Raw genomic sequence first — 26,215 nt, forward strand, 5'->3', positions numbered from 1 at the left:
AGCCATTATTTTTATTTTAAATACAATTGCACAGAATTCTAAAAGGTCATACTCCAAACTGAACACCTCAACTTACCTTTCTAGGAATTCTGTCTCAAGGATGTTGTTCTAAACAAATCAAAAAAGGCAAGGTGAACATTAGCTTGATGTACAATGCATTCTGGTATCTATTTTGAGGACTTGCCCATATAGCAGAACACTTTAAAAAAGAAGTTAAATCTGAACTTTGTGAAAGAACTAACTGGTTACAACTAGGACCGCAGTACTTATGTTACAAATCTGTTAACCGTGGTATGAGGCAAAACAAGCAGTGTGTTTTTAAGGGCAGTATAAAGATTTTCTCTTCAAATCAAAATTGACAAAACCAGTATGTTTTGTAGCAATTCCATTCTGAACATATACTCTCCACTGGCTTTTTTCTATGACCTTTATTTAATTTTATTGCACTTGACTGCATTTTGATTACTTGAATTGTAAGAAAATCTTTAAACATTTGCATATGTGTAGAGATAAAAAGTAGTGTTGTAGGAGACATGTCTTTCGCTCCATGTTTTTATTGTGCTTTGAGTCAGTTATGTACAGGTGAAGAGTCAAAAGGAGTTCACAGAAGTATCCCTGCAAAAATGCTTACGAGAAAGCTTCCCTAACAGCTGCACCAACACATATCAGTTCTGGCCTAAAGAAAATACAGCTCATTTGAAAACATCAGCATCTATCTCCCTTCACACACTGAGATTCCTGGGGTTTATCAGCCAAGGTATGTGAATCATTGTTTTTTTCCATTGGATTGCTCAGTTGGGAGATTTTTTATTACTTTACCTGCTAAACTTAAAGGCTGCAAAAAAATCAGCTAAAAACTCAAAAGCATTATAAGCTCCAATATCCTTCTCACCTTCTCATGCCATTAGTATCTGTATTTAAAGTCACGTACAGAAGAACTGTTGGAAAGTAACTACATACAACTGACTTTAACCAAACCAGAATTACAGGCCTGGACACCTTTAATTTATGAACCTTTTTATTTCCATCTTTGACTCATTAGTCCTGAGAAGAATGTTCACAGCTACAGCTACTGTCTTTTCAACCCTTGCCAGTACCATGATTTACGTGGTAGTACCTAAGAAGCTGCTCACTGTGTTACAGATAGATTAAAAAATCCCAAAGAAGAAATGGACTGAGTGTGACGCGATTTAGACACATTTCATGCTCCCTCTACAACAGGAGAGAAACCAGTGGAGAATTACACCCTTAAAGAGAAGCCCTAAGAACAAACAGAAATAATTGCCATAAGGCTTTTACTCCTTCCTTCAGCCTATCACAGGACATGATGCTTCCACACCTTTAAGTAACCTGGCTACTTACTGTGGTGCAGGCTAGTCAGTCCATGCTTTGTCTTGGAGGGAAGGGAGAAAGTAGAGCCCACCTTAAGGAAAACCAACAACTCACCTAATGATTTTTACCAGAATTTGAATTATGGCAACACAAGTAGCTGTTAAACTGCACCTTTATCAATGTGTGTTGAAACAGTGTCAGATGGAAAATGCAAGTGGACATTATCCATAGGCCAGTTTGCCCTGTTCCTAGAACTGCTGTTTGGGACCTAAATTACTTGTTAAGAAATATACAAGATTAGCAGCTACATTTCAAAGCCTTTTATTGCTCCTTTTTTCTCAATGCTGCCAATCTAGAAGTCATACTTCACGAGAGATACAGGTATGCTTTTTGCTTTGGAAAACTTGTTCTCTGCAATTAAATAGGGCCTTAAAAATCCATTCAAGAAGTCACTCTTGGATTTTTCTTTGAAGTCAGATTCCTAAATCTGCAGTTCAGAACCAGAATTATTGATCAATCCTCACTGCTTCCTTCTCTAACCCAAAAATTCTGTTCTCTGTTAGAAAGGCCATTAAGCAAAGCAGTATTTGACAGAAACACTAAAAATGAGAATGCCCAAAAAGTAAGTACATGTATGTGATACAGAAAACTAAAGGCACACACATGGGGTGGAGGTGAAACTGCTATAGAAAGCATTCTGCTATTTGCCCTCATGTTTCTCTCCTTATGTGCATAAGCATTAAAAATTTCATTGTAGCTTTTTGGCACAAAATATATATTAAATTAGCAAGTTTAGAAATTCTTGGAGTTTTCAGTAAGGAAGAACAAATACAAGGAAAGTGTCCAAAGTCCACCCTGTAACAGCAAAAGTCTTTTCGTTCCTGCTGTTCCTATTGGTTTGTTAATGTGCTTCTGCTCAGCCCAAATGGTTCTCCTTTAAGGCTGGTCTTTATCTCCACTCTTCCAGCTGCTGGTTGGGATTTTTTCAAAACTGCAGGAACCTAGGCAAGAAACAAAATAGCCTGATTACATGAGAAGCTGCTCTACATGTGGCAGAAGGAAGTAAGGCTCCACAGAGGCATGAACCCTGATTTTGCTCCCCTTATTTTCAGAAGAGTGTCTTTGGCTTCTCCCTCCCTAATACTTCCCAGTATCTTTCTCCAAGTCAGTCAATATGTGCTGGACTTCCTTTTGAACTACACTTCAGGATATTCTAGTAAATTGTACCCATAGTCAACAATCCACAACTACTGCAAGCTGATTCTTAGTAGTAAAAGAGGAGAGGGAAAAAGGGGAGTTTATCTGAGCCTCCCTTTGTCACTTGTAGTAACTTGACTTTTGATTTTACTGATACGTCTGCTAGAAATATTACAGTGCAGAGATGAAGTAGACAACACAGTACCACAAGTCCTGGAAAGTGTAGTCAATAGGGAAAATGACCTATACATGCTAATCTCCAAAGAGGGTCTCTTTGGAAATCTTCCTACAGCTCAGTACTATCAATGACAAAGATAACTGGTACACATGTGAGAAACTATTACAAACTTCAGACAAACTTCAGAGAGTCAGGACATTGCATCATTCTCCAGAGAGATGTTACAGCTAGTGCTCGTACTCATCATCCTTTTAGCTCTGCTTAACTCTTTTACAAGTCAGGTACTATGGATCCAGAGTTATGGGTAGGAGGACAAGGACTACTTCTACCATTAGCCTAAGCTCTCCTTGGGCTTTCAGGTAAAAGTAAATACAGCACTTCTCATGGAACAGCCTGCAGCTTCACTTCTGCCTGGTGCTGGGGCTCCCCACCTCCTTCAGGCCAGCTAGGGAGCACCTTCTCTGTCATGGAGCAGACTCTGAGCTGAATTTTGCCGTGCTTTGTGGCCTACCCCTCTAAGCCATCTTATTTTCTGCCTTAGGAATGGACTGTACATGCAAAGTGTGAGGCAGGAGTCCCAGCCAGCCATACATACATGAGGAGGTAGCGGAGGATCCAGGTGCCGCCCAAGGAAGGAAAGTAAGCGCCGCCAGATCAGACCACTTCCCAGAAACATAATCCCTGTCACCAACCAAAATATCCTGGGGTCCTACCGACAGAACACTCCCATTAATCATCCAATTATCTCTCCAGGAAAGGGATTACCCAAAGAGAATCTCTCACTCCCCACCAGTGTTTTCTTCCTATATGGGAGGAAGCAGCAAACTCTTCACTATCAATAGCCAAGCCCTCCCTTGGGAAAAGGGCTGTTTCACAGCAAAGCATTTTATTTAGGATCACTCTACTGTATTCTGTTACTGTTCCATGCAGTTTTCCTTCCTTCATTGGGAAGTTTGAAAATTCAACCCTTATATTTAACTGATTTGAAAAGGAAGAAGTCTTTGCTTTGTTTGTTTGTTTTAAAGGTGGCATGTGCAGTTTTAAAGTTGTACCCCCCCCCAGCCTATATCCCTTCCTCCCCAGTTTAGGTATAAACAATTACTGACAGTAGAGTACTTCCTCTGATGTGCTGGAAATGTCCTAGCTGCTTGACAGATACCCTTGTATCTGGAAGACAAAGCTGCTCTTGTCAGAATAGATGATCATTAAAGAAACGTTAATACTATTTTATAATCAACTACTTATACAACTAAAAATTTGCCTTCCCATTTCTTTTCCATGGACATGACACAGAAAAAAGGCTTCAATACAATACATGCAGTAATTTGCTTACAAAAGCAAATTGACTGTATCAACACAAGAATCACTGGAGCACTGTCCATGAAAGAATGAAGTTGTACCAAATATGAAATAAACTGTAAGAGCAGGGGCCACATTTTATGATAAACACAGGACTTGTTCCTTACCTCTTCAAGGGATGATTCCAAGTTCATACCAAATGCAACTCCTATGAGTCCAAAGAGAGAGACAGAGAAAGTCCCCATGGTCAGCTGCAAGTTCAGCCTCATCATCACATTACGGTGGCTAAAGAAGGGAGAAACATCTGTAAGGGGAACCCAAAAATTTATGTGCTGCCTAAATTCTTAAATTCCATATAAAATGCACTAAAAGCAAATAGTGAAAGAGAGGAAGTCATGCTGAAATTACGTAACTCGGTTGCAAAGATCATGAAACAAAAGTACAAAGACACTATCATTTTGACATTGCTACATCTGGACACCTCTAAAGGTGGCAGGTTCTGCTTAACCATCATCAGGCTTTCCACTATTGCTCACTTCTACAGATGTATATACAGAGTAACAGTAAATTTCTACTGAAATTTGTAACCTCTCACCACCATCTGGCTGCAATTTCTAGGTCTTTATTCATAACAGACAAAAAATTTTTGTTACCTTGCAAATGAATACATTTTACCAAAAAATGGAGTTGCTAAATGCTGCAGACTACAAACTTCAGTCCTTTTGGGTGAATTCCATATTCAAGTCTTCCACAAACAGATTTTTGTGGTTTCCTGATACAGCATCCACAAAGTGCTTCTACAGATAACTCCTCAGTGTAGAGGAGAAAGAATACTAAACACTGACCTCAGAGTGCCATGTTCTTGCAAATGCAAGCTACAACTCTTTTTGAGTAAGAAATCTGACTAAAAGAGAAAAATGTAGCATACAGAGAGAAAGAGAAAACTTGCTCCCAAGTTATTAATTTTTGTACCACTCCAGAGAGTAATAATTTAACTTGAACTGGAAACCTGAGTAGCCTAGCCAGACTCTGGCTAGTAATCTTTTCTGAACAGAATTTTAATATGCCTCTCAATTTGCAGACATTTCCTGTATTGGATAGCTCCCCTGAAGGGTCTAAGAGAACCTGGGTTTCACTGCTAGGGAAGATGGGTGCCTAGCTACAGAGATACATGCTAATTACACACACTAATTAGGCTATCTTCTTGCTCTGCTTTATCCAGTTCATGACTAGAAAAGCATAATACAGCTGCTGTGATTACAAGTCCATTCAACCCTCACTAATACAGAATTCTCCAATTTTCCTTGTAGTAATATTTGAGAAAGTCTAGGCCAAGAAAGTCTAAATCCCAGATTTTGGTAATCTAACAGATGGTAGCTAACCTGTCCAGGTTGATAAAGATGATGCTTTCTGAGTCGTCAATTAGTACTCTGAGTTCACGAGCTTCATTTAAAAGATCTTCTGCTTGTCTGTAATAATTCTCCAACAGCAGCTCCATTTCCTCTGCATGGTCAATTCCAGATGTACTCTCCTCACTGTGAGCAACAATTTATATTTTCCTGGTTATATATACATATATGTATATATATACATATTGTACAGAAGTATATTACTAATGTGTTAAGACACATAAGAGTTGTGGGGAACTAGAATGCTGTTAGACACTACAGCACAAAATCCAACCTTTTGGTGAGGAACTTTCATCAGTTCCAACAGCAAAAAATAAAATAAAAACTTGTATATTTATCAGCGCCTCAGCAGAGGCAGTCAATTATTTTAAGTAGCGAAGTTAACATTTGATGTGGTCAAAGTATGCACACCACCACAAGTTTTAATTTTTTCGGATATTACAAAGATAAAAAGTTGTAAAGACGCTATATATTATTAAGTTATTATAGAATGCTAACTATTTTGACAGATTAACTTTTTGATGCCCTCAAGTGGTGAGAGCTGGTAACAGTGCAGTCAAAAACTCCCAACAATGTAACAACCAAAAGTCAACACAAAAATGATTACACAGTGATGGAGATGGTTTAGGTAATATTAAAATGGTTTACTAGTAAAGCATTTGAGAAATAAACAGCAATTGCTGCAAAACATTCTTCAATCCCAAAGCAGCCAAAAAGTGACCATCTTAATGAAAGATGCTCCTCAATCTTAAGTGAAGTCTGAAAGACTTTCATCTTACTTCAGAGTGCTACTGCTAGAGCAGCAGCCTTCCTCTGAAATACATGTTTCTGGCATTGTGTAGATGAAACTGAGGCACCTGAAGTCCACAAGAGCTTGGAAACTAATCAGCAAAGCCAGGAAGATTGTTCATATTTTTTGTGGTATGATCTCATTTCTCTAGAGAGACTGGAGTATTTAATGAATCTCCTCCTGGCATTATTGACTCTTAAAGGAACATCTCTGAAATAGTTTTCCATGAAACTAAGTGGTATGTCTTACAAATCAACTCATGTAAGCTCCCTGAGGACCTTTAACAGAGCACCTAGTTTCTCTCTTTCTGGCAGAAACTGAGTTAGCCAACCTCCTGAAAGCCCTCCAGACCTTTAGGTTTTCGCTGCATGGAGATGAGAGGAGTTGCAGACTTGAAAGTCTTAGAGCACTATCTGCAGTACTACAAATTCAGCTCAAGGTCATATTTGATAAGCATCTTATTTACATCAGCTCCTCTAGGGATATAAAAATAAAAACAGCCATAAAGACATGAAAGTAACTGCCACTGGATGCACTTTCCTTAACTAGCCTCCATCTATCTCATGACTCTTCCACATTCTGACATTCCTTCACACAAAGTTAAGAGGTCTGCCTCATCTCTCTGAGCTAAGCTCACCATTCTGCTGCAAAAAATCTCTGACAGCACCTATCTGCCAAATTGGGCGCCTCCATATCCTTTCAGGCTTCCCAAGTTCATCAAATACCACCTATCACTTGTATCAATCCTGGATCAAAAAAGAGCTGTTCACACATGGCCAATGTGCCTCCAAATGTGTTGTCACGGCTTGTGTTTCCCAGTGTGCCTTGTGCACAGACTGCATCCTGCAGCTCTTCACACAACCTCCTACTACCTCTCCTATTCTTGGGCAATGGTGTCTGAAAGAAGGGATGACTGTGGGTTTCTCTTGACACGAGCATAAGGTGCCATTGGGATCTTTCCTAGATCCCCTACACATGGTATACCGTGAGGCAACAAAGGCTTTGCCAGCAAACTGTATTAAGTCTAAAGGAAGGCTGTGACCAAAACCAGGAAAAAGACCAGTTGCTGACTCAGGAGCAGCTAGAATTTAGAGCTACCTCTGATACTGCTCCAGAAGATGCCTTAGAAATGCAAACCATGTCCCACTTCTGGAACACTTAATTTCTGCTGCACATTTAGATTAAGCTCTGCAGGGCAAGACTTCAAACCCACACACCATGTGAACAGGATTAATACGTACATGCAATGCAGTTAGGCAAAAGTATTATTCAGCAACTTCAAAAAGTACCCTAGAAGGTAACTTCTGTTATCTGCTTATATATAAAACACATCTCTATGCCCAAGATTTAAATACAATTCAGCCCAAAACATATTTGGAAATTGTATACATTATCTTTCAGTTTTTATTAAAGTGACCAGTGCTTCTGCTGTTGCTGTGTGCTGTCCTCCACCAGAACCCCAAAGTGCAATAGGATTGTTTCTGCACATACATCTCCTGGAATGTTGTTCTTCAGGTGCCCAAGATTGCTCCAAGGCCCCCTACCTTCAGGCTGTGCTGGTGAGCAAAAAGCTAGGAGCAAGGTGTTCAGAACACTTCTAGGAAAGGAAGTGTGGAGTCTGACCTTTTCAAAATAAGCTTTAAAACCTGCTGTATTTTGGTGAAACTGAAGAAAATGCTCCCATAATGTGTTGATTTATATGAAAAATAACATTTGCTTTTTCTGTCATCCTGTTCCCATCCCATTACATACTAGATGAGCTGGCCTGTAATGTCAAGAAGTATTTGTAACTGTGTAACAATGGAGTTCCTCTCCAACATGGCAACTACAGTGGTTTCTGAAGTAGCAAGCATTAGGGTTAAAAAAAATTAGAAAGAAATTTTCTTTCTGGTTTTTAGCAGTAAACATTCCGTTTAGTGTTCAAGTTCTCCTCAAACAAAATACACTAAATAAAAATGTTAAAAAATGTATGTGGTTCCAAACTATACATACAATACTTGTGGATCAGTCCATTTAGACAAACAGAGTTCTTCTATTACTTCTTCTTCATCTAAGATCTCCAGAATCGTTTCTTTGAAAACTTTAACATCTGTTTCCAGTTCTGACAAGCTGAAAGAAGAACAGACAAAAGGTCAAGTAATCCCCAGTGGCACCAGTGCCCAAAGGTAACCTCTACAGGAGTTTGCCAGCCAGCACCCTCACCAGACGGAGTGGCTAGGAAAGACTTCCTTGCAGGGTTGTAAGAGCTCCTTCAAAACATGCTCTACAAGCCACACACTTAGCTGTGGCAGTGATCTGTCTGGGGACCAGTGAGGTACACACACACACTAAAAGGCATCCAGATGTGTTTCTGGATGTATTTGTAAGCACCAAAAAAACAAGCACTCTCTGAGCATGTAGCAAGCACGTGTTTGCACTGTCATATGAGAGAGGCCAATATGTGGAGGTAGCACTGTATAGTAACCTCAAAGCACAGATGTACATAGATTTACAAAGGTTTACATTAAGGGGAACATTTTCACACTGTTTGATTCTCTTAGGTATTATTTTGTTTTGTCATATGCTATTTAAGAAGCATGAATAGTATTTCTCACTATTCAGAATTTCTTTTCTTTTTGCCCCATATCACTAGGTAATTCATATACTGACTTTTACATTTCCAAATAAGATGCACAACCCAGCATAAAGGTAATCTAAGAAATTAATATCAGATACCATTTTTCTAGCAATTTAATACATGCAATTTTCTATGGTCATCTTCTAGTGTCTTCACAGCTTATTTTTAGTTACCTCTTGCCATTTTGCAGAAGAATGTGTAGTTTACTCCTATCCACAGATAAAAGCTTGGGATCCACTAGGGCTTCCAGTGTCTCAAGGATCTGAGGCTGCAAAGTGTTAAGTCTTCCCTGCAGTTTGCTGATCTAGATAACAAGATGATCCTTCATAAGAATTAAAATAATTCATTTAGAATGGTTTGGGCAACTGACTCCTGTCTCTCAACACAGAATTCACAGTAATAGGTATTTAATACAACCTGCTTTCCAATGCCTGGGAAATATTTCCTATATGGACACCCCATAAACACAAAGCCAGTGCACAATACACTATTTCATAAAAAGTGAAGTGAAACCCAGTGACAACCACACCAATAAGGCTGATAAAGCTAAACCACTATTGTCTATAAATGTTGTATTAGGATTAGCAAGCACAGATTTTTAATGATAGGTAGAAATCTCATCTGATTCCTGCTCAAGATGCCAAAACCTCAGCACTTTTGTGTGATTTTCATTCCAGCTACAACATGTCTCTAAAAAGGAATTCTGACTTGTTTTTTAATTATCTAAATGGTAGTGAAGCCATCATATCCAAACAGCACTTTATTGGAAAGGGGATGAAAACACACACACAACCGTAAAAACTAAGGGGTCAAAACAAAAAAAGAGAAAGTGCAGAATACATTTAAAATTATGTATGTGTAAATGTTAGGGCAAGACTAAAGTCATACTGCCCTGTGTAGCAAAAACTTCCCAAACATTAAAAAAAAAAAAAAAAAAGATAACTCACCCAGTACTGCAGAATTGCTTCTATGGCTCGGAATTCAAAGGGCAGGGAATATGTGACTAGTTGACCTTCCCCAGCCAGCTGAGATGCTAGTTCATTGAGGAGCCAGTGTTCCAGACTTGAATTACGATAATCTAGTATCAGAAGAAACTCTGGTGTTATGACAGCCTTCAAGAACTGAAAAAGACAGTACATGTAAGGAGTCTGAAAAAAAACTTGCTGAAGATTTCTCGTAATGCTGTAGCACATTTGATGATTTGGGCTTTGATAAAACCAATCTTCAAATGCCATTTCAGGTAGGAAAATAACAAAATTTCATGCTAACTGCAAAGAGGCTCAGACACAGCACTGTGCCAGGGATTAAGAAGAGGTTCCGCACCAGCCTTTACTTCTGTGACAATGTTAGTAATATTTCTCAAGGAAAAATTCCTGCTCAACAAGGAAAATGGTCACTAATCTGTACAGTTGGTGAACTCACACTCTGATTGCTAGGCAGAGCTCCAAAGAAACATTTACTGCTGGACTGCATGTCACAGAAAGCTGCTGTTTTCTTGCTGTGCAAGAAAATCAAAGTGCAAGGATGAGACAGGGTTTACTCAGCTACAGGGAAACCATTACCTCCATTCTCATGATGATCCTGTTGTTCCTGGTTGCAATGCTCATCACATGTTGGAATCTTAGATCTCGAGCTTGAAGACCCAACTCCTGGTACAATTCTGTTTTCTTCTTTTCTATCATGAAAATATTTTTAGATGAAGACATTTAGAGGACAAGCAGGTATGTTCCGAAATTACATTCTAGCGTGTTACCAAGTCCCACGACAAAACAACCCAGCTATTCTTAAAGGTTTTCCTCCTATTGACTCCTCAATCTAAATTATTTTCTACAAAATTTAAAAGACTGTATCTTGAATAGAAAATTTCTAGGTGTAAGTGAAAAAGTTGACCACAACAATTAATTTCACATCAGAAACAAGTGACTCCTTTGAGAACACGTATGTAATCCTACATGAACAGACAAGGCAGGAAAAGTAGCATGGTGGTCAGAAATAAAAAAGGCAAAGCAAAAATTAAGTTCCTGTGAGAGATGGTAATATATTACTTTCAAAATATTACTTAATATACAAAACCTGTAACAATAGAGATGCTATGAAGGCCCAATGGAAGGCAGCAAAATAGAAGAAATGCCACAACATCTCAAACATAAACACAGTGAAGTATCCAAAACATAATTTTTTTAACCAAGTAGATTTCAATTGGGCTTTTCTGTACTAGACAAAAAAAAAAAGCTTAAACAAACCCAAACAGAACTACAGTAAAAACTTACCAAAATAGGTAGTATTTCCCTCTTTGTCAAACTTCATCTGGAGGAATGGAAAAAAAAAATCACAGAACCACTATAAAACAAGAAATCCATTTCTAAAATTATTTGTACTTCCCTAGAAGCCAAATGGAAAACACATTATGAAGAGAAAGCAACTTTTATGCTCTCTATTCACAATTAAGCAAAATGGCATGAAATGGCCATGTTTCACTGTGTTTGTGACCAGTGTCATCTGCATGACCGTGTTTCTGCACAAACCTTGTTAAGGTGATTTACAGAGGATCAGACCTAGAACAGATTATTTCTGTTGGAAGAGACCTACAGTGAGCAGAGTCCAGGTGCTTGACCAGTTCAGGGCTAACCAGAAGTTAAAGCCTCATATTAAATATGCTGTCCAAATGCCTCAAATGTTGACAGGCTTGGGATATTGACCACCTCTACAGGAAGCCTGTTCCAGAGTCTGACCACCCTCTTGGTAAAGAATTGCTTCCTAATGTCCAGCCTAAACCTCCCCTGGCACAACTTTAAGCTATTCCCGTGCATCCTATCACTGGATCTCATGAGGAGGAAACCAGCAAGGTATCTTACATCTGGGACTGAAAATTCAGCTATTTGCTCTGTAACACACTCAAAAATTTACAAATAAAACTTTATAAGTAAAGAGTACCACAGATTGTATGGTTAGGCGTTGTGGCCACATCAATATTGCAAAGACACTTTATTTTGTAGCCTGCACCTAAATATTTCTTGTCTTAGCATCTGTTATTCAGATTATTCACTTAATGCTTGTATTTCCTAGTAAAATTATTTTCTTGGAAAGACTACCATGTCTGGATTAATAATAAAGTTTATTGTTTTTCCTCATAAACAATGTAGCCTAATCCAACATTACTGACTTTTAAACTGACTTTCAGTGAATTAAGCCTACCTAAGCATCCATTCCAGTACAGCTGCAGCAGAGTTTATTACGTGGCACTTTGTCTAAAAGCAGAATGACTGCTTTTCGTTTTCAACAAGGAGACCACATCTTCCTTCACTGGCACTAATAATGTGATTTTTCACAATATATATATATATTTTTAAAGAAAAGCATAATGTGCAAACCAAGCAGCTTGCAAACAACCTTCAGTCTCCTTTAAAAAGACATCATAGAGCGAGCTTGTTTTTCACCAAATTCTATGTTTGCTTAGAATTGTAGCTATCAAGACACAGGACTAAAATTTCTAAAAGGTATTAGCAAGCCTTGATAAACTTAAGAAGAAACTTCTGATTGCAGCACTTCCAAGAGTTGACTTGCCTTCACAATTAGAGCTAGAGAACTTCCAGGAGATGCTGGGCCTTAGAAAAACATTTTCGTCAACACTGTGTACTCTTAACTGATCCTCAAATCAGAGTAGCTCAAAGCAACAATTTAGAAGTTAGGGATGTTCTCCCCGACACAAATTCATCTGTTTTTATGACGCCTTAAGATTAAAAAACGACGAAAAGAGAACCGAACAAACAGGGGAAAAGCATCATCATCTCGCACCGGCTGTCCTCGCTGGTGGAAATGCCTGCAGGTACTTACCACTGCAAAAACAGGAGACACGCTGGCTAGGGTGGCTTGGGAGGTCTCAGTGGGGGCATGTTGGTAAAATTTACCTGCGGGGAGAAAACACAGCTCTACGTCCAGCACACCGCCCTTGGCCTTGAGCTGCGCGGTGCCCCGCTCTCAGGCTCCGGCGCACACGCCAGGAAGCGCTGGTGAAGACAAGGCCCCGACGAACCCGAACCCGAACCCGAACACGATTCCGACCCGCCCGGCCCGGCCCGGCCGCTCCCAGCGCAGCTTGCCCGCCGGGTGTCCCAGGGGCCGACAAGACGCAGCGCGGCCGCGCCGCTCACCGGCCCAGCGCAGCCCGCGGGCGCCCGGCGGCACGGCCGCGGGCCGGTCCCAGGCACGGCCCGGCGGCAGCCCCGGGGCGGCCCGCGGGCGGGAGCCACCGCCGGCCGCGCCCGCCCAGCCGCGGGCCGCGCAGCAGCAGCAGCCGCCACCGCCCAGGGCGCGGGGTAGCAGCGCGGCTCCGCGCAGCATCGACCCCGATCGGCCCCTCGGCCCGGCACCGCTCCCGGCGCGTCAGCGGCGGCGAGGGAGGAGCCCGGGCAGCGAAGGGGGAGGAGGAGCCCGGCGGGGTGACGGGAGCCCCGGCGCGGCCTGGGAGGAGCGCGGCCGCAGCGGCAGCGCGGTGGGGGTAGGGTGGGGCTTCACCGGCTGCGGAGTGGCGTGTCTTGCCGATCCACTTCTCTATTTGTAAATGCTGTGAGATAATTCAGTGGCGGCCTGGAAGTTCATGGCCATTGTTTTATATATGCACAGAGCCATGGTCCTTCTCACCACCTCGCTCAGCATGTGTTCAATCCCACAAATTAACTGGATTTTTGTACATGATTTGTGAGAATGGGAAAAAAAAACCCCAAGAACCCCATAAAGCTCATCTGAGCTCCTATAATGAGGTAGGTCCGAATTGAAAATCCAGTTAAATGGATAACTTCTCCCAAAGGCATGTATTCTTAAAATCCCAGCTCCAGCAGTGCTCATAACGTGAGCACATCTTACTGTGGCTGGGATTTTCCCTGCCGCATTCGGCCACTTCCTAATGACCTTCTAAAATACAGGGTTTTTTTTTTCCAAGTGAAGTACAATTTTGTCCCCAGCAAACGTCTTGGAATTAAATTTCGTTGCTCTCCTGTATCTAAGATAGAGACAACCTGGGTGGTTGAGATGTAGAAGTTTCATTAGCAGCATACCAGCTTCCACTGTTGTATATTCTTTTGAAACTGCAGCTTTCATGTACAAAAGTGCAATGCAGGTAGTAGGGGTCCTTTGGCTAGTCCTGCTGAAGTGTGAAAATCAGCCTGGAGGCAAAGCCTGCATCCAAATCCTGCAGCGGAACACGTTATCAGAATGTACTTAGAGTACTCATTAATGCTCAGCGGGGAAGTAAAAAAGGAAGTGATTAATGAAATGATCCGTGCAGTAGCTGCTCCAAGAGGAAGGCACAAATCTAAACACCGGTCTGAGTTTTAAAAACAAGGGTGTCACCAAACAGGACAAAAGAAACTTACCCAACAGCAATTTGATGTAAGCAAGCAGAGGCTTCCTCTTTTTTTGGCACGGGGAACACATGAGATTACTCCTTCAGATGTGTCCCCTTAGTAAACAAAATTCATCCATTTTATATGCTTTTTCTGCCAAATCATCATTACATAAGTTGTTTTATTTACTATGCATAATACATCCACTCTTAAATTTAACCTTTACAATAGTTGGTTTTGCTAGTTATATAACTACATTAATATTCCTACTCTAAGACAATCATTGGTCATCTCTGCTGAGCTCTACTGAATGGGATCCTTGACATTCAAAACACGATGGGAAGTGTAGGGGTTTTCTAAGCAGCATAACTGGTGTGCATGATGGTCTCCATAGTTTCTTGAACAAAACATAAGAAATCCAGTAACTTCTTGGTGAAGTTTCTATGGTTGCATATTTTAAACACAACACTCCAAACACTGCTATACCTTATACTTTGCCATTTTCTACTTGCATTCATAACTAACTCTTTTATATGATTAAGTCAATTATATTATCAGAATATTTATAACAACACTATATTTATAACAACTCCTTTTCTTTCCTGCAGCAGATGACCTGTGCATTTGTATGTTTGTGCGTACATACAAACATTAACATACATAGATGAGCCTTTGTTCCAAGTGGATTGACATGCACAGAATCAGAAGGATGGTTTACACACACCTTGCATAAAGGTGAATGACCTCACAAGGAAGTAATTCAATGAAAAAGTTCCTCAGTAGTTATGGACAGCATGTATATGTAGACTGAACCCATCAGAGGCTTTCAGTTAAAGGGTAACCACAGCTGTCTGCAAATGTTGTCCCTATTCATACTTGAAAAAGCTGAAATCTACTCTAAATATTTTATTTTAGCTCTAGTTTTGGTTAATCTTAGCAGGTATGTGCGACACTAATTTAATCTCTTCAATGTCAGAGATACTTAATATTTGTAAATACCAGACAGCACAGAAAATACCTCAGGAAGGCAGGAAAACAGTGCAAACCTTTGCTGGAAATTAATGGCAGCATATGTTGGCTCTGCATGTTGGAATGCAAAAGCTAGGGAAGCATCTAAAGGATATCTGCCAGAAATTTACATTTGATGAATGTGCAGTAAGTCTTACACAGCTGACATTTTACACTCTTCAATAAAAAGGGAAAAGCTGCTGGGTTGATCTATTTGTTTTGCTCATCGGTTTTTCTGGCTGCTAAGATAACAGAAGTGTTGGAAATAAGATGATGTAACTTCTCATTAAGTTGAATCTGTACTGATACAAACTCTGCTATGTACGATCCAACAGGCCAAAGTATTGGTAAGCACTGGCATTGTATCTCATTACAGCTGCATTATCGGCCACCACTGTGACTGACTGGAAGCGCAGAAAATAATGAAGTGTCACCTCTGTCTTCAGAGGTGAAGGCAGCACATTGGAGTGCACTGGCAGCCAGGGACAAGTCATAAAGCACACACAATGTCTGACTACACTGCTACTGGCAAAAGATAACTGGAGACCTAGAATGGGCATCTATTTATTGTAGCTCTAAATACCAATGAGCTGCTTGTTGATTCCACTGTCAGGTATCCCTCCTGCAGTGCTGACCTTTGGGAGTGGTTTGCTGAATTTTATCAAAGAAATAGTGGGCCAAGCTCATCTGCTGTTTGTTGAAGAGGCTCACTGACAAGGACAGGCATGATGGCTGTTCTTCATTCAGCCAAAAAGAAAGGATAGCTCCAGCACAGGCTTGCTTAGGTCATGAAACTGCCATCCAAACCAGAAGCTATTTGTTAGGTTGAATGGCACAAACAACTAGTTGCACTGCCAGCTGAATATCAGCGCAGACAGGGGACTGCTCTGATTGCAGCTGGGCTTTGTGCAAAGAAGGAGCAGAAACACCAAGGAAAAACACACAGAAAGAGAAGGAAAACATAGATATCATCAGAGGGGTCCTTATAAATCTCTGCTGAAGAAAAGCTCAGAGAAAATTTTGGGAAAATTATGGTAAAAAGGAACCTTGGTCTGAGATTCTCAGTGTATAACTTATCCATTTGATCAGCCTTTTTTTATTTACAAATATGTGCCTGTACCTATGACCTGTTTCTTCTCCTAAAATGTGCAATTTTATTCACATTGAGGAAAAAAAAAACAGAACAAACAACAAACAAAAAGCCAGATTAACAAAAAACCCTACAGTTGCTACCAGACAGTACATAAGTGTTTAGTGGATGATGAGTGCTACACACAAAGAGAGAGACAGAAAAGACCCCATAGAAAAATTCCCAAAAAACCCCACTCATGTTTACAGTAGTTGCTCTTACATGAATGAATCAGGAATACCCAACTGATAATCTCAGGTCCCTTGATCAAATGTAGCTACAGCAACACACTGAGAAATCTTTGTTTTAAAAGGATGACTTCATTTTCATTACTCTATACCAAGACCACATGGAAGATATCTTTCAACATTTTGCTTAATTAAGGTAACCCACCAGAATTTGTTTTTCCACGGAGAACAAGTTTTTCCTTTTGTGCCTTTAAGGGTTTGCTAAAGCCTTTTCCCTATGGAATCCTTCAGCATCTTGGCTGCCTCAAGAATACTGTTGGACAGGACCTGTGTAGTCAAAAGCTGTGGCTTAAACTGTGATTGCCTAGGGTATTTTTTAAAGCAAAAATACCTGATCATGTATTCTAAGGAGTTTTCGATCTGGATTTGCTATAACATGGGCTTTAAAATTTACAACTGCATCGGTATTTTACTTCTTCTAGTGTGTGCATGTGAGCTGAACCACTTGATATTTATGTACATTAAACTGCCAGTGCAGACAGTCTGGCTACTCCAGACTTACAGCTGGGAATAAAGTAGCTGCTATTGCTTAGTCTGATTTTCTGATAAGCTGCACAGAGTTATTAAGTGTGATTCTCAGCACTATGTGCAATAGAATAAGCTGAATTTCATTCTGTGTTTAGAAACTTCATTCTTTTCCATTCTGCCCATTTTGTTGGTCTTTTCTTCAGCACTAGGGCATTTCTGTCTTCATGACTTTGTGTTTTTCTGTCATTGAGCATAGCTGGCAAGACCCTGAAACAAGCTGCAAAATCTTTCCTGAAATAGCAGAGGCCTCACAGTATTCTGGTGCAGAAAAAGTGACCCTGTTTGATGCTACACTATGCCGTGGCTCTGATCTCATCCACATCCCCCAGCATTATGGTATGTTATGCTCCTTATGTGACCTCAGGGGATCCTGACACACGACCTGACAGACTTCATGTCATGCACCAACCTCATGTAAGATGAGAGGTCTGATGGTGCTCCATCATAAAGAGATTATGTGTTTCTGCATTTATCTTAATCATGTTAGTGGGTTCAGCAGCTTGACTCCTTGCAGTTGAGAACATGATAGGAGATTGTTTACAAGGTGAAACAATAGGGGGAATAAAAGGTCAGATCTTGGAAAAGCTAGGAGAAGCAAACTGTCATGGTTCAAGGTACTGCTATTATGGACTGAAGTGTCTAACTGCTATTATGGACTGAAGTTTCTAAGAAACTGAAGTGTTTCTTAAATTTTGGTCAGCAGTTGTACTTAGGTGAGATGGAAAATAAATATTTGTCTCCCAATTTTAGGCTGCTTTAAGGCTAGCAGTGCTCTGGTACCATTTAAGGGATATTTTATTGCAATCCATAAAGTGATTGCAACTAGTGTGGCCATAGGTAAAGACCAACAATATTTTGAAGTATCAAAAGTGTTAAAATAGGTGCACCAATAAAATATTCAGTGTCTTATTCCTATGTCAAAGATGTTGTGTGACTACAAATTAGATCTAAGATCACTAAATGTGGTAGAAACTGGTATAAAATAGCAGATAGTTGACATATCATTACTTGAATGAAGACTAGTGTGAGGGGCATCAACATTTTTAGTTTTTACTCAGGTATCAAAACTGATGACACTAGGAGAGGAAATACCACATAGCAGAGCAGCTGAAGCCCTAGCCAGATTCGAAGAACAAATAAAGGGAAGAGAACAGACACACAAATACTACCACAAAATTCCAGGAGAAGACTTGAATGTGGGGAAGTATAGAAGACTTGAATGTGGGAAAAATATATATTAAACATTTTGTATGCTCTGTAACCCTATATGAAATAAAACAAAATCTATAGAAATCAGTAGAGGTAATAAGTAGGGCGCTAATTAATGGGGTAATATAAAAGGTGGGGGATTGTTATGTGTAACGGGTATAATTCGCGCCATTTTTAGCATGATATATATAATATCAAATATTTGTTAGAATGTACCTGTTTGTATTAGAAGCCCCCTCCCATCCTCTCAGGCAAAACCAGGTGTGTGTTGAAACCCGATTTACAAGTAAAAGGATGTGGCTTGCCAGGAGATGGGCCTTATCTGAAGCACCCAGGAGCTGATCATCCCATGAACAACCCGAGATGGATATCAGGAAAATCCCCCTGGCTGATACATGTGAATACCGTGTTCCCATAAATTTCATCAAGGGTTTCAACGACTCTGGACTTCGAATTGTTCTACCTTGTCGCCAAGAAGGAAATCTCATCAAATTATGGGACTCTGAATGAAACAAAGGACTGAATGCCAAAATCCTGGCTTCAGGCAAAATTTTCCCTACAAAAATCACTTGTACCAGGATGGGTGTATGTGGGCATAGAGGAAAACCTCCGCTGAGGCTGACTTCTGTGTCTCACACCCAGCTTCGATCCCGGGCTCAGCACTGCCCTTTTCCTTGTGGCTGGATAATTAGACCTCTATTGCTAAAATAATTTTTTATTTTAAATTTTAATTTGGCTGGATCATTTTTCATTTATAACACAGGCTTTGGCTTTTTTTCCGTTTCTAAGATAACACATTCCACAGCAGCTCCTAGAAGGGAGGGGCTGTAAGGGACCTGGACCTCTGCTCCCCCACCCTTCTTGGCCGAACTCCCGGGACAGCTGGTTTCTACAACAACAGGCCCTGTTCTTCTGTGTCAGATACAGGAGTGGTGAGAGAGAAAAATAAAACACAGTCTAAAGCAGAGGAAAATTCTCCAGATTTACTAATTAATTGGTCTAATATTGATCAAAATTTAGAAAACTATTTCTACCACGATTCAAATGAACAATTCCTTGTCCTTGTTGTAATGATGTAAATCCACAATACGAAACTCTTTCTCACCATGTTATCAAAGAACTTATAAGAAGAATGTAAAACAATTATTTTAACTTTACCTGATAAGCCTCCAACTGTAACACAAATGTTAACAGCTTGCAGTAAGCTCACCTCTCCACAGCACATTGCTAATGTGCAAGTCAATGCTTTTGGAAAGCAGATTGCGGAATCTGAAGAAAAATTAGGAAAAACATTGGGAGATAATTTGGGAAATGTGGGGTCTGTTGTTGTCGGTCCTCACCCCCTGATTGGGGTGGCCCAGAAAGGTGGAAAAGTCTCTCCTCCAACCTGAGCTTCCAAAGAAAGACTCAGTAGTCTTCAGTCATCTGGTCTCAAGGTAGTTTATTGTATATTATCTAAAAGATTTCTCCCTGAGCTGCTGTGGTCCATCCAGCAGTCAGGCAAAGGCACCCTCCCACCCAGGGGGCTGGTGCCTTCTTTTATATCATACATTGCGTATTAGATGTTTATAGTTTTTCCCCAATGCCCATCACCTATATTGAACAGTGACTTTCTACTCTAAACCAATCTGTGAGTGCCAACATCACCAAGAACATGGAGGTTATGAAGAAGAAAGAAAGAGGACAGGGCACACCCAAATCCCTTCCTCTTAGAACTTCTGACCCCCATGTACAAAACTCAGATCCCTCTGAGTTTCAGGCCCTCTGAGGGCCTAAAACCCCCCTGTACAGCACTCAAAAATTCTTCCTTTCACTTTGTGACTACTTCTACTCTAATATCTAAACTTTTGTGATCTCTTGTTCTTTCTGCAAGGTTGGTAAATTGTTCCATGGATCAAGTTCAAAGCCACAGGGGTCTGTGGCTGCATTCCAGGGTCTCAAATGCTTCTGACCTGGGCCTGGAACATCCAAGAGTGTCCAAGGGACATTCTGGGTTCCGACAGGGAAAAGCTTTGGGGGAAAATTTGGGACAAAAAATGGAAAAGCTTGAAAAGGTCCTTGAAGCACAAAACAAGAATTTTTGAAAAATCTGTTGGTACTATACTTTGCTTGAGGTAAACCAAGACCTCCTTACAGTCAATTACCCAGTCAAATGGTATTGGTACCTCAAACATTTATCTCTCAGTCAACCATTCCTCAAATGGTCCCAGCTCAATACCCTCACATACAAGGTTTGAATTGGCCTCCTCAAAATTGATACACCTTTTAAAAATTTTTGTTATGAAAGCATTTCTACTGGAATTATCAGTTTTTTTCAACAAAGACAAGATCTTTTGATTATAGGTATTATGTGTAATAGGCATAATTCACGCCTATAAAGTGATATATGGGTAGGAGTTCTTATATGAATAAAATATAGACACAAAGCAAGTGGACCAGGACAAGGTGGGGCTGCCTCATGTATGTCGAAACCATTGTAGACAAGGCTTCATTTACAAGTTAATACATGTGGCTCACTCGGAGATGGGCCGTTTCTCGAGATAATCTAGGAACTCCCAACAACTACCGGAGAATTGGGATCGCTGGAACCTCCGGAGGATGCAACTCAATGCCAGGTTCCCGTAACTCAGTCACTGATGTACATCGCTTCCCGGACCTCAGATTTCAGATTATTCAACTCGGCACAGAGAAAAGAGACTTTATGAACATGTGGGACTTTGAATGGAAAGAAAAAGCTGATCACCGAAATCCCGGCCTCAAGCAAAATAAACTGCATAAAAACTGCTCGCGCAGAACTGATGGGGTGAAGCATAGGAGACCCCCTGCTAGAGAGGTCAGACCTGTGTCTTACCCGGCGCCAATCCCGGGCTCAGCACTGTCCTTTTCTTTGTGGCTGGCTCAGATAGAATTTGGTCTTTATAATTTTTTTTTCTTTTTAATTTGGCTGGGTCAATTTTTACCTATAACATAGGCAAGGCCAGCAACAAAATTCTCAGGCTTTCAGTCCTTCCAGCTGTTGTCTCAGTAAATTGTAACAAAGAGCTAATAATTTCAACTTTTGTATTTAATGTTCCTAAGGTAATTCCACCAAAAACACCTATAGCTATTGCATTTCTTTTACCCATGAATACACCCAAGCAAAACAACTTTCCCGAGAATTCAGTTATGTCTGTGCCATTTGGAACCTCAGGTCCTGTGGTATTTTGGGCACGATGTTTAGACCACAGCCAACCAAAATAGACTTGCAGCCTGACTCACTGTGGTAAAACAATTCAAATTACAGGCATGCTGGATACTGGTACAGATGTCACTGTAATTTCTCATGTTTTGGCCCAGCAATTGGGATTTGGTGCCTTCTGCAGGTTCCCTCACAGGGATTGGAAGTGCTACTGTGTGTTTGCAAAGTGCATCCATGATTAACATTACAGGTCCTGAAGGGAATAGTGACAGTGCGTGCTTTTGTTTTTTAGAAGCCTCTCACCATGTGGGGGAGAGACATCCTGTCCCAATGGGGAGCAAAACTGGAAGTGGGCCTGTGATGGAAACCATGTCAAAACCTGCCACTTTAAAGCTGAACTAGAAAACTGATCATCCGGTATGGATTGATCAATGGCCTTTAACAGAGAAAAAATTAAATGTCCTTATAAGATTGGTAAAGGAACAATTACAGCAAGGTCACATCGCACCCACAAATAGTACCTGGAATTCACTAGTATACATCATTCACAAGAAGACATCGAACTCCTGGAGGCTGCTTCATGACCTCCTCAGCCTGGACTTCCTTCTTTAAAAAATGTGACTTTATGGTCTCATTTTTCAATGGGACCCTTCTGAGAGAGATTGTTTATTGATAATAGAATGGGTTTTTCTGCCCTACATTTCCAAAGACTATTTTTACAGTTTTAGAGATGATAGCACATATTGTAACTAAGGCCAGAACAAGATTATTAAGTTTAGCAGGTCAAGAATTTGCAGTTATCTATTTACCATTGAAAAAAAGATTATTTTGATTGGGCAATGCAAAATTCTGATGATTTGCAATATGCATTGTTAAACTTCCCACGTATTTGTTCTGTTCATTACCCAGCTCACAAATTATTGCAGGCAAAATTGAGTTTTAGAGAGAAACCTATGTTAAGCGTAGAATCTTTAAACGCAATAACTGTTCACTGATGGATCTGGCAAAAGTCATAAATCAGTTGTAACTTGGTTGAACCAAACAAATTAAACTTGGGAATCAGATATTCAAATAATAGAAGGATATCCTCAGATTGTTGAGCTTGCTGCTGTGGTTCAGGCTTTTCAGCTCTTTCCACAACCTCTTAATTTAATTACAGATTCGGCTTATGTTGCTAATGTGGTTAAAATAATAGAAGGATCAATTCTAAAGGATGGTAGTAATGACACTTTGTATCGTTGGCTTTCATGTCTTTATACAACTTTGTAATATAGAACGAATCCATATTTTGTTTCTCACATCAGGCCTCATTCTTATCTTCCTGGATTTTTAGTGGAAGGAAGTGCAAGAGCGGACAAACTGACAATGGTTATTTGAAACACTTTACCGAACATTTTTCAACAAGCAAAACTGAGTCATACCTTTTTCAACAAAACAATTAAACACTTGTGCAAATATTTCAAATTTCCGAAAGTCAAGCTACGGCTATCATTATTACTTGCCCCAACTGTGCAGCCTCCTGTTTCTAGAGGAGCAGTCAACCCGTGAGGTTTGCAAAAGCTGCAGTTATGGCAAACAGATATCACTAAATACCCTTCCTTTGGTAAATTTAGAAATATTCATGTTTCAGTGGACACTGGTTTCTGTTCTCTGGTGCAGTTTATGCTTCTCTTCACACAGGAGAAACATGTAATCATGCCTGTCAACATTTTTTGCAAGCTTTTGCTTCATTGGGTGTGCCCCAAGAAGTAAAACCTGACAATGGTCCCGCATATATATCTCAAAAATTGGCCACATTTTCAAAGGATTGAGGTGTTTGTCACACCTTTGGTATTCTTCATTCTCCCACAAATCAAGCAATTGTTGAGAGGACTTATCAGACATTAAAACACATTCTTGATCAACAGAAGGGGGAAGTAGAGGTCACACCACAGATGAGGTTGAACAAAGCTTTATATGTTTTTAATTTCTTAAACAGCTCTGTTGAAGATCTACCAATTTTAGGCATTTTTCAAATAACACACAAGTGAAATGGAAAGAAAATCCCCCTGTTTTAATTAGAAACCCTGAGACAGGACAAATTGAAGGTCCTTTCTGATTAATCACTTGGGGCAAAGGGTATGCTTCTGTCTCTACAGGTGCAGGAATTAAGTGGGTCCCAGAGAAAAATGTCAAACCATATTGCACCCCAGAACGTGTCAATGAGTTCAAGATCATAGAAGCAAGTATGCAGACATGAGCTGAACAGAGGGATCACGGGTCACGCCTGACGTTCCTTGTTCATCAGTGGAACCTGCAAACTCTGATTTTATGCTATTTATAAATGTGTCAATTGTTAGTTTTGTAGAGCTTTTTTGGTGAAAGCATGGTTTTTGACTTGTTACATTATAGATCCCCTCTACTGGATTTTCAAAGGTGAAATTTTTATTAAAGGTCAAAAGCAGAGTTTTTAAATTGAAATATATGGGAGGATCTTTTGCCAAAAATTAGCTCACTAAAAGGATGAAGCAAAATCAAATGTTATGCTGGTGTTGGTTGGTTTTAATCGTTTCTTGTAGTGCAGATTTGCCTGTGGAACAACTGAAAACAAATGTTTTGGTGACCTTAGCCAAGGCAGCAGGTTCAGATACCATATGTTTTTCTAATTTGGAACCAGAAAAGCCTTTCTCAACCTATGTAGTCAGTGTGCCAGTAAAGGATTTGTCCTTAATCAAAAAGCAATGCAATAGTAAACCTGGTGAAATTGACAATGGGAGCAATCCTGTATTGAATTGGAACATTTGGGCCAAAGAACTTCCCAAAGCGGTGCCTGAAGCCCAAGAATTAGAAATCCTTGGTTCTTTAACAATGGATTTTTACCTTATGATTAGAGCTAATGATTGGCGAGAAGGTGATCCTTCAAAGTACAATGTTACTACCCATTATTTTGCATACAGAAATTCAAGTTTTTGGTATAATTATATCCATGACAATTCCAAAAGGATATTGGTTCATTTGTGAAAGCAGGGCTTGGCAGGGGATTCCATTACGCTTTGAAGCTGGCCCATGTGACATTGGAATGCTCACTGTGATAGCACCTACTGCTAAAGCAGTCATTAAGAAGAAACATAGGGAAACAAGATCTGCTCACCACTATGATGAGAATTGTAAGAGTGATTTCATGCCTTCGAATGCTGCAAAAAGGGTTTAAGAAGATTAGTTTTTGCCCCAGCTGGCTTCAGCAATGGCTTTGAAATAGATTGGGTTCGATGTTGGCTGAGTAAACAAACAAATGCCACATCCACTGTATTCAGTGATATGCTGACAGATGTTAACAGTGTTAGGCATGCTACAAAATAGAACAGCAATTGATTTTCTTTTACTGGCACATGGACATGGTTGTGAGGAATTTGAAGGATTGTGTTGTACGAACCTGTCTGATCATTCTGAATCCATCCACAAATGCATACAAAACCTGAAAGATTTGACAGCTCAAATTAAAGAATATGGTGGGTCATGGTTAGATGATTTTTTCCAAGAATGGAGCTTTGCACCTAAGCTAAGGGAACTTTGTAAAATAGGTCTATATGTGTTGGGTGTTTTGGTGGTGATACTAGCAGTGATACCTTGCATACTTCGGTGAGTGCAACAAATGATGGACAAAACTATCAAAGAGGTTTTTATCATACAAGAGAGAGAGGTAGGAAATCGATTCACAGAGAGTTCTTGAAATATTACAGAGATAGTGGATGAAGGTATAGACATGGAAGAAGGTTTTGAATTAAGACTTTGGAACAGGTGAGATTTTTTCGAACAATGACTTGTAATTGCTATCAGACATGAATTATGCCCTTTGAACAGACTGGATTTTTACAGCATTTAAATTGCTGTGTTGTAATATAGCAATGCTTAATGTGAGCAAAAAAGGTGCTTTAAGTGAAACAAACTTTAAAGGATTTAGAGATTTTAGAGGAGCTAATATTTTAGTTAGAAATAAGCCTTACTAGAGTTAATTAAAATAAATGAGTAGGCCTTGATGAAGTTAAGAGTTCATAGTTAACTAATAATTGATTGTTTGTCAACACAATGTTTAGTTAGCTGGGTTTATAATGAAGAATATAGAAACTGACAAACAGCTTTTAGGAACATAAGACAATTGTGGGCCTCCTCTGTTCTGAAACCAGTTGAAGACAGGGAATGGGAGTTCTACCAAGAGTTCATTTGTCATATTACCATTGAAAAGGTAGAAAGGTCAGAATGAGGACGACTTAATTTACTTCCTCATTTTGGGACCCTTCCCCATGAAAGCAACCATTGACCCATTTCAAGGAACAAACTACGCATGCTTAATAGCTTTTGAAATGATTAGCATACGAAGTGAGGAATGGGATGTACCAAAGTTATTAATATGTATTTGTATTTTGGGTATTCAGTAATTGTATGGATAGAAGGACTCTGTAATCATTTGAAAGGTGCGGTGTGTATTTGGGAGCTATCCCGCACGCTGCCCGGCATTGTAATAAACATACACTTTCTAACTTTAAACTGTTGCAGAGTTTTTGTCTGTCACAGTTAGATCGGTACTAGATCAATAGCCATATTTCTTTAATAAATCATAAGCATGAAATAAGCTGATATATTCTAGTAAAGCTATGAAATGAAAGGTAGTTAATAAATGACACGGTTACAAAGGTTTCTTTTTAGTTGAACTGAGAGGAGGAATTGTGTGAATCCTTAAAATCAGAGGGTTTTGGGAAAGCTGCAAAAGGCAG

The 26,215-nt window shown here is 39.9% G+C and overlaps 1 protein-coding gene and 3 long non-coding RNA genes across 4 annotated transcripts; 3 read left to right on the forward strand and 1 right to left on the reverse strand.

Moving 5' to 3' along the window:
- Positions 1-1,637: 1,637 nt before the first annotated feature.
- On the reverse strand, positions 1,638-13,178 carry MRS2 (magnesium transporter MRS2). The gene is made up of 11 exons (XM_068200981.1): positions 12,974-13,178; positions 12,657-12,730; positions 11,093-11,129; positions 10,385-10,497; positions 9,770-9,943; positions 8,996-9,126; positions 8,198-8,314; positions 5,389-5,541; positions 4,174-4,291; positions 3,303-3,416; positions 1,638-2,333 (listed from the first exon to the last, which is right to left on the reverse strand). Exons 1-11 carry the CDS (start codon positions 13,161-13,163, stop codon positions 2,223-2,225), a joined length of 1,332 nt encoding a protein of 443 aa, XP_068057082.1. The 5' UTR covers positions 13,164-13,178; the 3' UTR covers positions 1,638-2,222.
- Positions 2,262-3,468, forward strand: LOC137480101 (uncharacterized). Its single transcript, XR_011002707.1, has 2 exons — positions 2,262-2,394; positions 3,249-3,468. It is a non-coding gene; the product is annotated as an uncharacterized lncRNA (long non-coding RNA).
- Positions 10,272-11,410, forward strand: LOC137480096 (uncharacterized). The gene is made up of 2 exons (XR_011002704.1): positions 10,272-10,474; positions 11,316-11,410. It is a non-coding gene; the product is annotated as an uncharacterized lncRNA (long non-coding RNA).
- A 7,238-nt stretch (positions 13,179-20,416) lies between the features above and the next one.
- On the forward strand, positions 20,417-21,544 carry LOC137481603 (uncharacterized). The gene is made up of 2 exons (XR_011003567.1): positions 20,417-20,629; positions 21,258-21,544. It is a non-coding gene; the product is annotated as an uncharacterized lncRNA (long non-coding RNA).
- Positions 21,545-26,215: the final 4,671 nt, after the last annotated feature.

Source organism: Anomalospiza imberbis, chromosome 1 (assembly GCF_031753505.1).
Source record: "Anomalospiza imberbis isolate Cuckoo-Finch-1a 21T00152 chromosome 1, ASM3175350v1, whole genome shotgun sequence".
Lineage (NCBI taxonomy): Eukaryota > Metazoa > Chordata > Aves > Passeriformes > Viduidae > Anomalospiza > Anomalospiza imberbis.

Coding starts and splice junctions, on each gene's coding strand:
- MRS2 (XM_068200981.1), bottom strand. CDS start 13,163: ATGCTGCGCGGAGCCGCGCTGCTACCCCGCGCCCTGGGCGGTGGCGGC. Junction 5,542..8,197: donor TGGACTGATCCACAAGTATT/GTATGTATAGTT, acceptor TGTTGCTCACAG/TGAGGAGAGTACATCTGGAA. Junction 3,417..4,173: donor TGGAATCATCCCTTGAAGAG/GTAAGGAACAAG, acceptor TTCTGTCGGTAG/GACCCCAGGATATTTTGGTT.